The 15127-nt window shown below is 40.5% G+C and overlaps 1 protein-coding gene across 2 annotated transcripts in view; it reads right to left on the bottom strand.

Moving 5' to 3' along the window:
* Positions 1 to 15127, bottom strand: part of sf3a3 (splicing factor 3a, subunit 3) — a 54807-nt gene that overhangs the window by 15115 nt on the left and 24565 nt on the right. The window contains exons 8-12 of one of the 2 annotated variants that reach the window (XM_077623879.1): positions 12791 to 12929; positions 12631 to 12699; positions 12502 to 12569; positions 5371 to 5478; positions 635 to 704 (exon numbers count right to left, since the gene is read on the bottom strand). In XM_077623879.1, coding sequence (XP_077480005.1) covers positions 635 to 704; positions 5371 to 5478; positions 12502 to 12569; positions 12631 to 12699; positions 12791 to 12929 — 454 coding nt within the window. The remainder of the gene's footprint in view (positions 1 to 634; positions 705 to 5370; positions 5479 to 12501; positions 12570 to 12630; positions 12700 to 12790; positions 12930 to 15127) is intronic. The other variant, XM_077623880.1, reaches the window with a different exon arrangement.

Consider the following 15127-nt stretch of genomic DNA (forward strand, 5'->3'; position numbering starts at 1 on the left):
CACCTCCATCCTGACTTTCAGATGCAACCTATCGAGGGTTGTTTGTTTTTGTATTCCCTTCAAAATATTCCGAAAATGATGCAAACAGATGTCCTCACAATAGGATAACGCACGACCACTTGCCAACGAGTAGTATATACGCCATTCGCACTGACTAACGTGAAAAAAACACACTGAAAAAATGCAACGCTCTGCCCAGTGCTAGACATTACACTAGGGAGTTGCGGGGAGAGACAGTGCCGATGATGTTCTTACGAGCAGGCTCTCGCGTCCGCTGTATGCACGTATATCAAAATTTGTCTCGTATCTCAAGATAAATTTGTGCGAAATTTTATTCGTATCTCAAATATGTCAGGGCACTCGTATGTCGAGGTACCACTGTAGCTTTAATATTTAATCAAAACTTCTTGATAAATTTATTTGTGTACTTGTATTTCTGTAAATTCACAAAAACATGTAATATGGTAGTAAAGATAGTGGTGATCCTAGTTTGCGGTTTTTTGATTATCGAGGCCATGTCTGGTCTACAATATCCGTGATATTTGAGGGATTACTGTATACTGTAGTTATCCTATAACTGGGAAATTAAAAATAAATCTCTGAAGACATTTTATGAAAACAATAAAATACTTACACCAAGGATTTCAACATATTCATAGAGTTGTGCCTCCAGAAAGGCTATTTCCTTGTTTCGCTCAGTGTCTCTGTAGGCATAGTGGAAGCAAAAGCATAAAAGGATTAATTTCAACATTCTATTCTAGGTATTTCTAGTCTTGGAATACACTGTGTATAAATGCAAAGAGAGATTGCCAAGATAACTTTGAGGTACAAGCACACTAGGGGATAAATAAGACAATTAACTCCAGGATAAGGGATTTATTAACTATGAAGGGCTTTGAACAGAATGCCCTGATATAGTGGGTTAAAGATAGGCTTAGTAATTTACCTGTTTCGTGCTTCCTTTGACCACTGTTTTTCTTCTCAACTTTTCAGATACCGTGATCATTCATCACTTCGCGGCTTCAACATTCGCGGCTTTATTGCATTGCATTATATTAAGTATAAACACAAAAAGTTCATAAAAATGTAATTCAGGCTGAAACTCGCAAGCGGAAGACCCTTCCCCTTTGTTCTGCTTGTCACTAAGAAAATGGCAGAAGACTGAAGACTGTCACTCAATTCAGCACCAAGGGGAAAAAAATGGCAGGCAGCGGCCGTCATTTTTACCCAAAAAGAGCTTTCTGAGTGGCCCGGGAGCCTCTGTGAGGGTCCATTTTTATCAGAAATGAGAGCCCCGTGCGACCTTACAGCGGACGCCGTGGCACTAATTTGAACTCTTTGAATTGAATTTTATTGTCATTAGACAAGTATAATGAGATTTAAAGCTTTCACCACATAGATCACAAATAACAACAGTCAGACAAAAAATAATCAGAAATAAGAAATAAGGAATGAATAAATAAGTAGAGTGGGCAGCAAAGATGGCTGGATGCCGCGGAGGAGCAATGTGGAAGTTAAGATTCCATTTAAGTCCGGGCAGCGGGCTGACGCCGCTGCCTTTGTCTGAAAATAAAGTCCTTTGGGCGGCTACGATGGCTGGACGTTGCGGAGGAGCAACATGGAAGTTGAGATTCCATTTAAGTCCGGACAGCTGGCCGACCTCAACCGACATCCTTGTCCGCGTCCATAAGATGGCTGGACGCCACGAAGGAAAAACGTGGAAGTTTAGTTTCTATTCAAGTCTGGGTAGCGGACTGACGTAGTCTTAGCCGAAAAGAGCGCTCCCAGGACAGGTAATTGACGGCTGGACGGCGCAAACTGGAAGTTTAATTTCTCCCCAGACAGTGACGCCAATAACGACTAAGAAGGTGGTCTTAGTACTTTGAGAAATTGACTAAAAACTTTCAATATGGCTCACAGTTTGAAGCAAAGTGTCCCCGAGATTGATGAGGACATGGAATATGACAATCGTATTGACAGGTTAATGTCCTTGACAAAAGCATATTTGTACCAAAATCGAAACCGCGGTCAAAAGTCCCCATCAACATCTTCCTTGTATGCCAAAAACCTCTCCCAAAAGCTTCTCCTGAAAAGCTCTCCTATGGCGCCTACTGAAGATTCCATCGATGATCAAATGTCTCTCGAATCTGACAAAAAGAATTGGAGTAAAGCTCCAAATAACCTAATTTTTAAATTTAAATTACTGTATCTACTCACATATAAGCCACCTGTGCGTATAAGCCACACCCTTAAAATTTCTTTAAATTGTTGCAAGGCTACTCGTGTCTGGCCAGTCAGAGCACGTTTAACTAGCAGAGCTGCCAACTACCCTGGAATTTCCGGAGTTTACCCAGAAATACAACAAAAAATCCGGGACCCCAGACAGCCTCCCTAAAGTCCGGTAATCCAAAGAAATTGTCACTTAATTTTGGAAAAGTACCAAATTTCCAATTTAAATGCAGCGAAAATCACACCATTGCTACGGTTTCCGCCTTCTTTATTCAAATGCATTGTAAACCAGAATAATTCGGTAACACGAGTGCATTGCGAATCATCCGAGTTACAAGTTCTGACAAATGATTCGTCTTGTCCGACTTCAGCGTAGCAATCAATTCGGAATCGATTGCATAGTTGGCCACAATCACGTTAACATTTCCATTCTTTTTTTTCCATAAGGGAAGTAAGTATTATTAAGGCTGACTAAACCACCAGTCTTTTGTTTTGAAACAAATTATTTCATTTCTGGGGATGCTCTTAAGGAAGTTCAAGTTGGTGTACACAGCACTGCTCAATAATGCCTCCTCGGAATAAACACAAAATGGATATGGACGAAACATTTAAGAAATCCAGACACTCGCAGAAATGTATTGCTTCTTATTCAACAAAATATCCCATGTTGGTGTCGTCTCCAAAAGTAACGACATTTGCACATTAAACAACATGCATATCTGTACCAGTTGTTAAGGAAAGCTCAGCTACAGGTGTGAATGAAGAACTGGACAAATTTGGATCGAAATGGGAGAACTGCATTGCCTTTGGTACTGAACCAGCTGAAAAACATGTTAATGTGGTGGAAATTTGAATTTGCAAATAAATCATCAGCAAATTCTACTTTGTCCACTCTTTATACTTCATTATGCTGTACGTTTTCAATAGTTTGCAAAAACAATAGTTCAATTAATGTAAAAACAACAGTTTGATTTAAATTGTGCTACGCTTATTTTTATTTACATTTTATATCGATTTGGGATGAATCACATTCACGCCGGAAAACTCCGGAAATGGGACAAGGGTACTCTTGAAATGTGGTCGACGGAGGTTGGCAGCTCTGAACCAGGTTTAGACAGCAGCGCCCTAGGTAAGATGGACGTGCTCCGATCTAGGTAAGATGGCCTTGCCCCGAGCGAGCAGTGACGGGAACGTGTTTTTTTCACGTTTCATGCAAGATACGTACGTTTTTTTTCTTGAATTTCATTCATAGACGTCAAAATAAATTTTGTTTAGCGTTTTATCTGTTTATCATTTCTCTATTTTGAAATAAATGAAAGTATTGGCCGAATTCGCTTGCATTGTGACATCACGCAACAGCGCCATTTTGTCGTGACGTCGTCATGTCACGTGCCGTCAATTTGCAGATTTTTTGCATGTCGTGTTTTTATGCGCATATAAGCCGTACCCTCAATTAAGTAATCATTTTTGTCCGAGAAAAGCGGCTTATATTCGAGTAAATACAGTATGTTTTTGAGCCTAAAACTTACGTAATTTCCAAGTTACAAAAGCGTTTTATATACAAATGAGTGCTTCGAGATTAGAAAAATATCCAAGTTACGAAAACCCGCAAAAAGTACATGCATTCTTTATCCGTTATTTTATTTTGAAAATATTGTCACGATGCATTGATTCTCTCTTTAGAAGCTCACTCCACCATATACTGAGCTCTCATTGGCAGTCTCACAACAACCCTAGTAGCCGGCAGTAAGTCGGATTCATTGCCAGTCGGGGTTGGATCCACAAGGGCTGCCCTATGTCACGGATTCTGTTTATAACTTATGGACATAATATCTCAATGCAGACGTGGTGTTGAGGGGTCCGGTTTGGTGGTCTCAGTATTGCATCCCTGCTTTTTGCAGATGATGTAGTTCTGTTGTGTCATTAGGTCATGATCTCCAACTCTCATTTCAATGATTCACAGCGGCCTGTGAAGCGGTCGGGATGAGAATCAGCCCCTCCAAATCTGAGACCATAGCCCTCTCAGCTGGAAAAAAGTGGCATCCCCTCTCTGGGTCAAGGATGAGGTTCTAACCCGAAGTGGAGGAGTTTAAATATCTTGGGGTCTTCTTCACGAGTGAGGGAAAAATGGAATCTTGCTGAAGGAGCTGAGCCTAAAGGTGAAGCTCTCTATTCACCCGTCAATCTACATTCCTACCTGTGGGTCGTGACCAAAAGAACAAGATCTCGGATACTAGCGGCTGAAATGGGTTTCCTCGGCTGAATGTCTGGATTCTCCCATAGAGATAGGGTGAGAAGCATCTGGGAGAGGCTCGGAGTAGAGCATTGAGAGGAGCCAGATGAGGTTGCTCGGACATCTGGTTAGGATGCCTCATAGACGCCTGCCTGGTGAGGTGTTCCGGGCACGTCCCACCAGGAGGATGCCCTGGGGCCGACCCAGGATACGCTGTCTCCCGGCTGGCCTGGGATCGCTTTGGGATACTCCCGGAAGAGCTGGATGAAGTGATTGGGGATAGGGAAGTCTGGGTTTCCCTGATGAAGCTGCTACCCCCACTAACAGACCTCGGATAAGCGGAAGATAATGATGATGTTTATATATTAATAGGAGTAAACCACAACCAGATTGATATTTGTATATGAATGTTTGAAAGACAAGTAGAGGTTCCATTTAAGTAGAAACAATTTGACAACTGCTCAAGTAATTTCTTATGAGGGCATTCTGTCATATTTGCAACTTGGGTTACCATGCCGATAATTTCCATTGTTTAATCTTTCTTGCTATCTTAAAAAAATAGCCCGGCACTAACAGCTTCGAGTCAAGGAAGGCGAGCCATATACTAAAACATGTCTCCAGGCAAACAGCAATTGGCGTCCATCAAGGATATTATAGCAACGTACGTTTAGTGTCTAGTATCAATCTGTCATTACAAAAGCAGCTTATTAATGTCAGATGAGACCGGAGAAGCTGCTTACGTCTAGCCAATAGGAAAGCAACTCTACCACAACAAATTAAAAAGTTAAATACTGAATAAAGAAAGTACATTGACATTATGGGGCGATGTTTGAGTTTGTTCAGAAGTCTTCATATCAATCCTTTTCGTAACCTAAATATATCAGATGAAGGGGTACCACGGTACTTACTTCTTAGGACCTTTGACTTTGGGATTCTTGGCAAACAATGAAGGATCTAGCGATTCCAAAGATTTGCCTTTGGTGCTAAAAAGTCGCTGTGCTCTCTCTTCAAGAGTACTGTTGAATATACATGTACACAGAACATTTACATATACTGAAATTGATGATCCAAGCTATGAAATATATAGTCACAGTTGATTTTGGTACACATTGCATCAAGTAAGAACAAATGAAGAAATACGTTTTACTATAACGATGAATGCTTTCTCTTGTGCTTTGGGCAAGATAAGCCTTGCTACTTTGCTATTTTGTAATTGTGAGTAAATTCTGTGTATGCTTTTGTTATTTCAGAAAACATGAAAAACACGAACTTCATTTTGGTTTGTTGCGTCGGCAAAAACAGTTTTAGACCATTTATCATATATCATCACTTCTTCCGCCACAATAACAATTGTGTGTATTGTAAACATTTAACGTCTCAACATCCAATAGAATAGAGGGTGTTATTTTCAGGAGCGGTGGTAAAGATTAGTAGAAAACCATGAGGGAAGCCATTTGGCACACACCGTATTGTTGTGGTTCACATTATTAAACCTTCCTTTAATTTTGCATCCGTTTGAGTGGAAAAATAACTAACAGTTTTTTCAGACAATAAGTCCCACTAACCAAAACATTCTCGATGAAAGGGGAAAAGTCGCACTGGATTATAAATTAGATTTTGGCGGAAATTATATTTAGTGCGGTCAATCAATTAATATGTGTTATTAGAATTAATTACATGTTTCCATAGTTAACTAAATTCAATTTCAGTTTTATTTAAAAGGGAAAAAGTATAAATTTGACTGTTAACTTCACTTATTAAAAGAGTTGACCAATGCGCTTAACTCATATTAATTCTAATTTATGCCTCATTAAAAACAACACACCCTACCCATAAGTGCAAAGAAAACATGAACAATATTTTACAATAGAAAATAGGTTCATCTATGCTAAAAAAACTGACAAATTGTATCCTTACACCTCAATACGAGGCTTTATTTTTATTTTTTTTAAACAAGAATGTTTTCTCTAATGGTCGTGGAAACCCGGCATGGGAAAAGGCCTGGCGAAGGCTTCCACGCGATGGCGCAACTCGGCGATACGTGCCACCGTCTCGGGGTCTTCCAGAAGGAAGTTCTTAAAGTCTTGCAACTTTCCTGTCTTTTTCTTCACGTCCAATGCGATCTTAAAGCCCTCGTCCATGAGCTCCACGACCTGAACAAAGTCAGCTTCTTTAAACTGACGAGAGGTCAGAGCTGGAGCGCCAAAAAAAATCAGTTCCACCCCAAAAAAAGTGCTCAACTGCATTTTTCTCCTCTCCCCGACAGGGAGTGCAGAATTATTGGGCAAATGAGTATTTGACCACATCATCCTCTTTATGCACCTTGTCTAACTCCAAGCTGTATAGGCTTGAAAGCCCACTAGCAATTAAGCATATCAGTGATGTGCATCCCTGTAATGAGAATGGATCAGAAGAGGGACTTGACAGGTTCTGAAAAGTCCAAAATAGTGAGCTATCTTAGAGGGTTGGAGCACTCTTAACATTTAAAAAGCTTTGCAAGTGTCATCATCGAAGAATCAAGAGGATTCAAAATAGTCAAGAGGGTCACAGGAGCGTGTGGAAAAACCACGGTGCCAAACAACTGAGCTTGTGGCGCCTTTTCAGGTTGGGGATGGAGTCAAGCTCAACTCCCAGTCCTACTCTCAGTTTCTGGAAGACACCTGTTAGGATTTGGTTTTGTTATGCTTTTTCTTGTCCATGTGAATGCCCATTGAGTTCACCTCTCATTTCCCTGCCCTTAGTGTATCTTCTGCTTGCTGCCTCTTGTATGACCCAGGGGATTCTAATTTCTCTCTTCATGTCTGTCTATTTTAACCCTGTTTTTTCAGTCTCTACGTTGGTATGCCATGTTCCTCGTTTCCCTATGTCTTTCCGTCAGGTTGGGTTTTTGATATTTGATTCTAAGTCTTGGTTATTTTCTTGATACCGTTGCCACATTATATTAAACGTTTTGTCAGTGCACTCAATTTCCATATCTTTGATGGCTTCCCTGCATCTGGTTCCAACTACGCTCCACGCTCGACGCAGAGCATTCATGACACCTTCAAGCAGTGGTATAGAAAAAAGGTCACATCCTTCTAGAAAAACATCATTTTCATGCAGGAAAATGCTCCATCACACGCATCAAAGAAATCCACAGCATGGCTGGTAAGGCAAGTGCCTAAAAGAAGAAAAACTAATTATATTTTTTCCTTGTTCACCTGATATGAACCCCATTAAACATGGACCACGTCCTCGTCAGATGTGAGAATTACAAGAAGGGAAAAAAGTACACCTCTCTGAACAGCTGTGGTTGGTGCTCCACGCAACGTTTATTGTGGAGACCAAAACACTGACAGAATCCATGCATGGCAGGCTTTTGAGTGTCCTTGTAAAGAAAGGTGGGTGTATTTGGTTACTGATTTGTTTATGAATTTCATTAATGTTTATTTGTGAGTATTGAGCTGTTAAATTGGTTTCCCTGGTGAAAATAAATAATCAAAATGGGTATACATTTGTTTTTTGTAGTTGCCTAATAATTATGCACAGTAACAGTCTTGGAGATCCAAGATGGCGGCGCGCACGGGTGCAGCAGCTCTTTGCTCTCCAGTTTGGTGTTTTGTTTTCTCAGTCTTATCTTTATTTACGAACATCTGTGAGGCACCCCCTACAAGAACTCCAAAAGGGGTGGGTACTCTGACCTGCTGTTTGGTGTGTACGCACAAACAACAGTTAGGTCCCGTCCCCTCACCTGAAGACAGAGGAATGCTACCCTCTCGCCCACCGGGGAAAACCCCAACATACACGCACTGAGCCAGGGAGAAACAAGAATGCCCGTACCCACTTGGCGCCTCTCACTGTGAGCAATTCCGAGGTGGAACAAGATCCAAGATGGCGGCGCACACGGGTGGAGCGGCTCTTTGCCCTCCAGTTTGGTGTTTTGTTTTCTCAGTCTTATCGTTATTTACGAACATCTGCGAGGCAAACATTTTCTACAGTCGCCAGGATTTAATTACTCTCGGTAGGAGATGTGATATATCATCACAAAAGATTACCAACGATCCCCGAGGTTGTCTTCAGCTCCAGACTGCTGAGGAACTGGGGATAAGCTTGGAAGAGTGACTCTGCATATTCTCTACCTCGGTCACAGTCTGCAGAAGTTCCCCATCTTGTGGAAGACTTCCTGTGGGTGGTTCCAGTTTTTGTCCAACTTTACGTCTTTTGAGTCTGTATCCGTTTTTGCTACCGCAACCAAAATGGTGCCGTTCAAGTGGCAGCCGGTGGCGGTAGCTCCGTCCACTCTTGCTCGTTTTGTGTTTTTGCTGCTTTTCTGTCTTAATGATTTGATTTGGTGATTCTTAATGATCCCATTTACTTTGATTTGCTTTGTACTTTGCTTTGTTGTTCTGCGGCCTTTGCAACTGTACTGTAACTTATAACTGCCTTTTCTTGCTACTGCCACAATAAAATTTCCCGAATACGGGATGAATAAAGTTAGCCAATTTGATTTGCGTGTACATACACAACGACTGTTGCCGCAACAGTAGGATCATTAACACACCCTGTTCCCCTGATTTAGAGCTCTTGGCAGTTCTGTGCAGGCCCTTCTATCTACCTAGGGAGCTAACGATCGTCATTGTAATGGCTGTTTACATCCCACAGGATGCTAATGTTAGCACGGCACTTAGCCTCCTGCTAGCGACTGTAAACAAACAGCTTGACCATCCAGATGGAGTCTTTATTGTCGCCGGTGACTTCAACAAAGCATGTTTAAAGACTGTTCTGCCTAAGATAATAAAAGCATGGCCTGAGGACGCCCTTTCTCAGCTACAGGACTGTTTTTCCCGCACCATTTGGGAACTTTTTGAAGACTACAACCTCCAGGACTACATGGACACTGTACTTTCCTACATCAAAAACTGTACGGACACGGTCACTGTTAAAAACGTATCCGGGTTTTTCCTAACCAAAAAAGAGACACAGGCACTCATCAAATGCCGTAACAAATGCCTTCAGGTCAGGGGACAAGTTACAATACAGCGCTGCCAGAGCAGACCTGAAGAGAGGCATTAAAAAGGCCAAGGCAGCATATACAAGTAAAATTGAGGAGCACTTCACAGAAAATAACCCAAAGAAAATGTGGCAGGAAATACGACATTACCAATTACAATGACAATAATGTGTCTGTTAACGCAGATGTTTTACTAGCAGAGGAACTGAACAGTTTCTTTGCCCGCTTTGAGACTGACAAATCAGATTCAGTCTCAACACATCCACACCCACCCTGCAGCAGTACACTGAAGCTTCAGGAACATGAAGTGAGACAGGTATTGCGGACTGTGAACACCAAGAAGGCTTCTGTCTCTGACGGAGTGAGTACCTGGGAAGGTGCTCAAAGCCTGTGCTGACCAGCTGACTGGGGTTTTCACAAAGATTTTCAATTGTTCCCTGCAACAATCCATCATCCCATCCTGCCTGAAATTTGCCACCATTATCCCTGTCCCTAAAAAGCCAACCATTGACAGCCTGAATGATTATAGGCCTGTTGCACTTACGCCTGTGATCATGAAGTGCTTTGAAAGGTTGGTCGCCCGCCACATCAGGGATACAATCCCTCCCTCAGTTGACCCTCACCAGTTTACTTATAGAGCAAACAGGTCCACAGAGGACGCCATGTCCGTAGCTCTACACACAGCACTGAGCCACCTGGAGCACCAGGGGAACTATGTGAGGATGCTTTTCATTGACTATAGCTCAGCCTTCAACACTATAATACCGGACATTCTGGCTGACAAACTCTTCCACCTTGGACTATCCTCTTCCATCTGCTGCTGGATTAAGAACTTCTTAACCAACCGTCCACAAACTTTTAGACTTGGTCCCCACCTCTCTTCCTCCATTACACTGAGCACTGGCTCCCCTCAAGGCTGCGTATTGAGTCCTCTTCTATACTCCCTGTACACATACGACTGTACACCAACTCACCAGTCTAACTCCATCATCAAATTTGCCGATGAAACCACTGTGGTCGGACTCATCTCAGGGGGGGGGGGATCCAGGAAATCTGCGTTAACGGACAAATTCTTGTCATTGTAATTGGTCATATGTCGTATTCCAGGCCTGTTTTAGGAAAAACCTGTATCCGTTAATTAACAGTGACATTGTCCGTGCAGTTTTTGATGTAGGAAAGAACAGTGTCCGTGTAGTCCTGCACCCGTGCGCGCCGCCGTCTTGGATAAAAAAAAAGCCATATTTTACCTCCCCAAAATATTCAGCTTTTATATACTAATGAGTTTTTGGATTCATTAAGAACATGGTTGCTGTTCAATTATAAAACAAATCCTCAAAAATATAATTTGCCGCTAATAATTCTGCAGTCTCTGTATGTTTGATTGAAAATAAGTATTTTCATTGAGGCAACTTTTTTGACACCTGCGCCCACTCGCTCAAGGGAGTCCATTAAAGGTACTATTCTTATGAAGGTTGTGGGGTGCTTGAGTCTATCCTAGGAATGTATGCCGCATACTATAGTTAGCTATAGTATGCGGCATACATCCTGAATTGATTGTTTCCTTGGAACCTGCAAATAAAGCTGGGCCATATGACAAAAATGTTATCACGATAAAAAAAAATTATCAGTTGATATTGATAACTATCACGATAACTATCACATTTCTTTCAAATTTGAAACTTCAAACTTCTGTGAATGATAAAATAAATTAATTTCTTTCTTATTTTATTATGAAAGTAACTGTTACCTTTAAAAGAAAAACAATATCAAATATGATTTTAAAAAGTATTTTTGTTGTTCTGTTGTGCAATAAAGATAAGACAACTCTCCTTACACTATAGAAAGTAAGAAATAAAACCTGCAGAAATTGACAGGTCTTTATTTTTATAAATTTGCCTTCAAACCAAAAGTTGCTGTGCAATATGAAATAAAATAATCAACTGTAGACATCATCACCATCGGCAAGCAGACTATTTTCAGCCTCACAAAAAGAAACACATTTATCTCATATGGCCATTTACAAACAATAAAATAAAAGAATTGGATTAATTAAATGCATTTTTACCCAAGATAACAAGTTTTAGATTTTTGCAAAGTTTTTAAAACATTTACATAGAGTGGCGAAACACTTTGATAACAAATAAGACAAATATAACAGGCTGTCCTTAAATGAGGACAGTGAGCTAAGGACATTTTCAAAAAGGCTGCTCTTTGTGCACAGGTATTTACGAGGCATTTAAAAAAGGAAAGAAAGAAAACACCGGGGTGAATTCTATTAATCTTTTAGTAGATCTGCTCTGTGTTTTCCTGCATCTCATAATTGCTCATTTTGGTCGTGTTATTGTCCTTTTGCGTTCATGCTCCGTGTAAGCCTTTATTGCTAACCATGCTAAAAACACGTTTCCTTATGTTCCTCTTCTTCTGTTGGTCCCGTTGGTCTTTAACTAGCGTTGATCTCACGAAAATTGTTACCATTTTATCACCCAGCTCCACCTGCAAATGTCCGTCAAATAATTCACTCATACTTTGGGACAAGTAGGAGTCAGCCTGCAATACTTAGGATATGAGGGTAAATTAACGAAAACATCAGGAGAAAATCCACTCAGGCATAAGAAGAACATGGAAACTTTACACATGAATATTGGAGCCTATGACTGAACCCTTTAAACTTGTATGGTAAAATCTCCCCAGAATCATGTTCCTTGAGACTCTCCACAGGCTTTAAAATTAGAATTACAACTGTCCTTCACCTCTTCAGTTTCAATTGGGCAAAGGTGCAACATTACTTTAATTATACAACGAGTAGTTATAAATCTGTGTGAGTCTTGCTAATTTGTTTTAGAAGAATCTTTTTACAAGATTCTATCATTGAATTAGAGTGTAAAAATCTGTGCTAGTGGGACATTTCAGAAAACAGTTAGAAAACCAATAGTTTTGATGGAATTTAACTTTTAGCCTTAATTTAAACTGTAGTAAATTCAAGTGTGGCTGCTCCTTACAAACATTAAAAAATAGTTATCAATGTATTATGTGTGTAAGGCAAGCTCACCCTCCACATTTAAGTCCCAATGCCAGGAGAGCAGACTTTAATCTGTCTAGACCCAAAGAAGCCAACTCCTGCGTGAAGTGAGAAATAGATTAGAATATAATGTGACTTACATTGAGCTTTTATTTTTACCTCCCAAGATGAAAAAGCTGAAAGGTCTAGGTGAGCTCCAGCATGTGTCAAAGCACTACTTGTCTCTTTCTGTTATCAAAAAGCAAATACAAAAAATGAAGGAAATCAAAATAAGCCTGTCTGACAAAAAACTACACAAACTCCAACAAGGAAGACTTACAGGCCAACCTGGAAATGTTCCACTGTCCCACTTTCTTTCAAATTCTGAAAGAACTTTATCATAAAGATCATTTTGGTCGAGCAGAGGTTTGACTCGGTCTGTGTAGTTCTGCAGGTACTCGAGCAGCATTTCCAAATACCTGCAAGGAGACAGATATGACAGAGTGATTGACGTATTCAATATCAATTCAAAATACAGTCATACCTTGAGATACGCGCTTCACGAGCTCGTATGTCGATTTACTCGTATTTCAAATCAAACTTTCCCATAGAAATGAACTAGAGTAATACCTCGACATATGAGTGCCCCGACATACGAGCAATTTGAGATACGAGTAAAATTTCGGGAAAATATTTACCTTGAGATACGAGACAAATTTTGATATGCAAGCATACAGCCAGGTGTGGCCAACGCAAGAGGCTGCTTTTGAGAACAACATGGGTCGCAATTCCCTCATGTAAGTGTCTCTACAAGCGTTGCATCTTTTCTGGGTTTTTTTCCCCAGTGCAGAATGGTGTACGCGTGGCTTAGCTTGCTTGCTAGTACGAGAGGAGTATACTACTGTGGTAGTGCGTTATCCTATATTTGAGGACATTTGTGTGCATCATTTTCTGAATATTTTGAAGGGAAGACAAAAGCAAACAACCCTCAATAGGTTGCAGCTGAAAGTCAGGGTGGAGGTGGGGCAAATAGAGCCAAGAAAGAAGGTATAAAAAATGTGAAACAAAATTAAGTTTAGTGTAAGGTTAGATTAAACTTATTTCTGAGTGTGTCTGTATTGTAATCCAAGCGCGTTGCCGTACAAAAAGTCTCTCTTGCTCTCCCTCTATGTCCCACTATCTCTCCCCTCTGCGAAATCCCTCTAGTTTTAGTAGTATTAAACACTAGTTATTTGTTACTCCGAGTAAATCGACATATGAGCTCAGTCCCGGAACGTATCTCAAGGTACCACTGTAAATAAAAAATAATTTTCGCTCCCACCCTCTGAAAAAAACATACCACAAAACAGGATATTACAATGGAAAAGCATTTTTATTGGTTGTAATTCACCATCTAATAACAGAGTAACAAATAACTAGTGGTTATGATGTTTAATGTAGCTTTTTTTTAAATTGCATTTGAGTATTTCTTAATACTTTCCTTTATACTTTACTTTGTACTTTATACCTTTTACTTTAATGTTTTCACGACCTTTAGCACTCGACCCCACCCATCGCTTGTGTGAGGCCGTCATTGTTCTATTATTAGTTTCTTTATGCTAGTCCTGGACATTTTTTGGAACCATTCAGGATGATGATCACCTCCAGACTACTGAGGGACTGTGTGGATCATCTTGGAAGAGTGTTTCTGCATATTTTCAACCTGAGGCTCAGTCTGCAGAAGGCCCGAACCTTGTGTGGGCTTCTTGTATGTGGTTCCCGCTTTATCTAGGTCTACATTGTCTTTTCTAGTGTCTGTGCTTGCTACTGCTACAAACTGAATTTCCCTAATTCGGGATGAATAAAGGTTAATCTAATCTGATCATAAAAAGAGACATTATTCAATACAACGGGGAGTTCGCGAGCCAGCTCGGTCGCTCGGTTTTTCGATTATTTCGTGCTTAATATCAATTGTCATCATATGCCTTTTCTTCGCAATACCCTTCATTGCACCGGCTTGCACCGACTAATGCAAAAACAAAAAACACGGAAAAAATGCAACGATCTTTGCACGAGGGGAGATGCGGCGAGAAAGATCATAAGCAGCGCTAAAATCATAAGCAGCCTCTTACGGCCTGGCCACCTGGCTGTCTTGAATGCTCATATCTCAAGGGTAAATATTTGCTCGGATTTTTACTCTTATCTCAAATTCCTCGTATGTCGGGGCACTCTTGTGTCAAGGTATTACTGTACATAGTAAAAATTAATACATTTTATTTCAAACCACCTTAAAAATAGTTTACAGCAATCCGAGTCACCAAGTAATATGCCCAAAACTTGAGTCTGGAAGAGAAAGAGCGAGATGGACAAAAACTGTAATGGCTTTATTACTTAAGAAAAGCCTTCCAGTTAAATAGGAACACAAATGTGTCCTCTGTAGAGGACATTTGTAAACCGTAGTATCTCCCATCCAGTCCACCCAATCGCATTAACTCCCTTTGTGCTTTATAGAGGACATTCAGAGCTTTCCAATGATACCAAATTTATTTTGCAGTATTCTAATTACCTCACAGATTGGGGAATTTCAAAATAAATGTGATTGGACAACATTTCTTTTCCTGGTATTCAGGAGGGTATTGAAAATTCCTAAATAATATTCCTTTTTTTAGAATTGGGTAATCATTCATTGTCTACTACA

The sequence above is a fragment of the Stigmatopora argus genome, chromosome 17 (genome assembly GCF_051989625.1).
Source record: "Stigmatopora argus isolate UIUO_Sarg chromosome 17, RoL_Sarg_1.0, whole genome shotgun sequence".
NCBI lineage: Eukaryota > Metazoa > Chordata > Actinopteri > Syngnathiformes > Syngnathidae > Stigmatopora > Stigmatopora argus.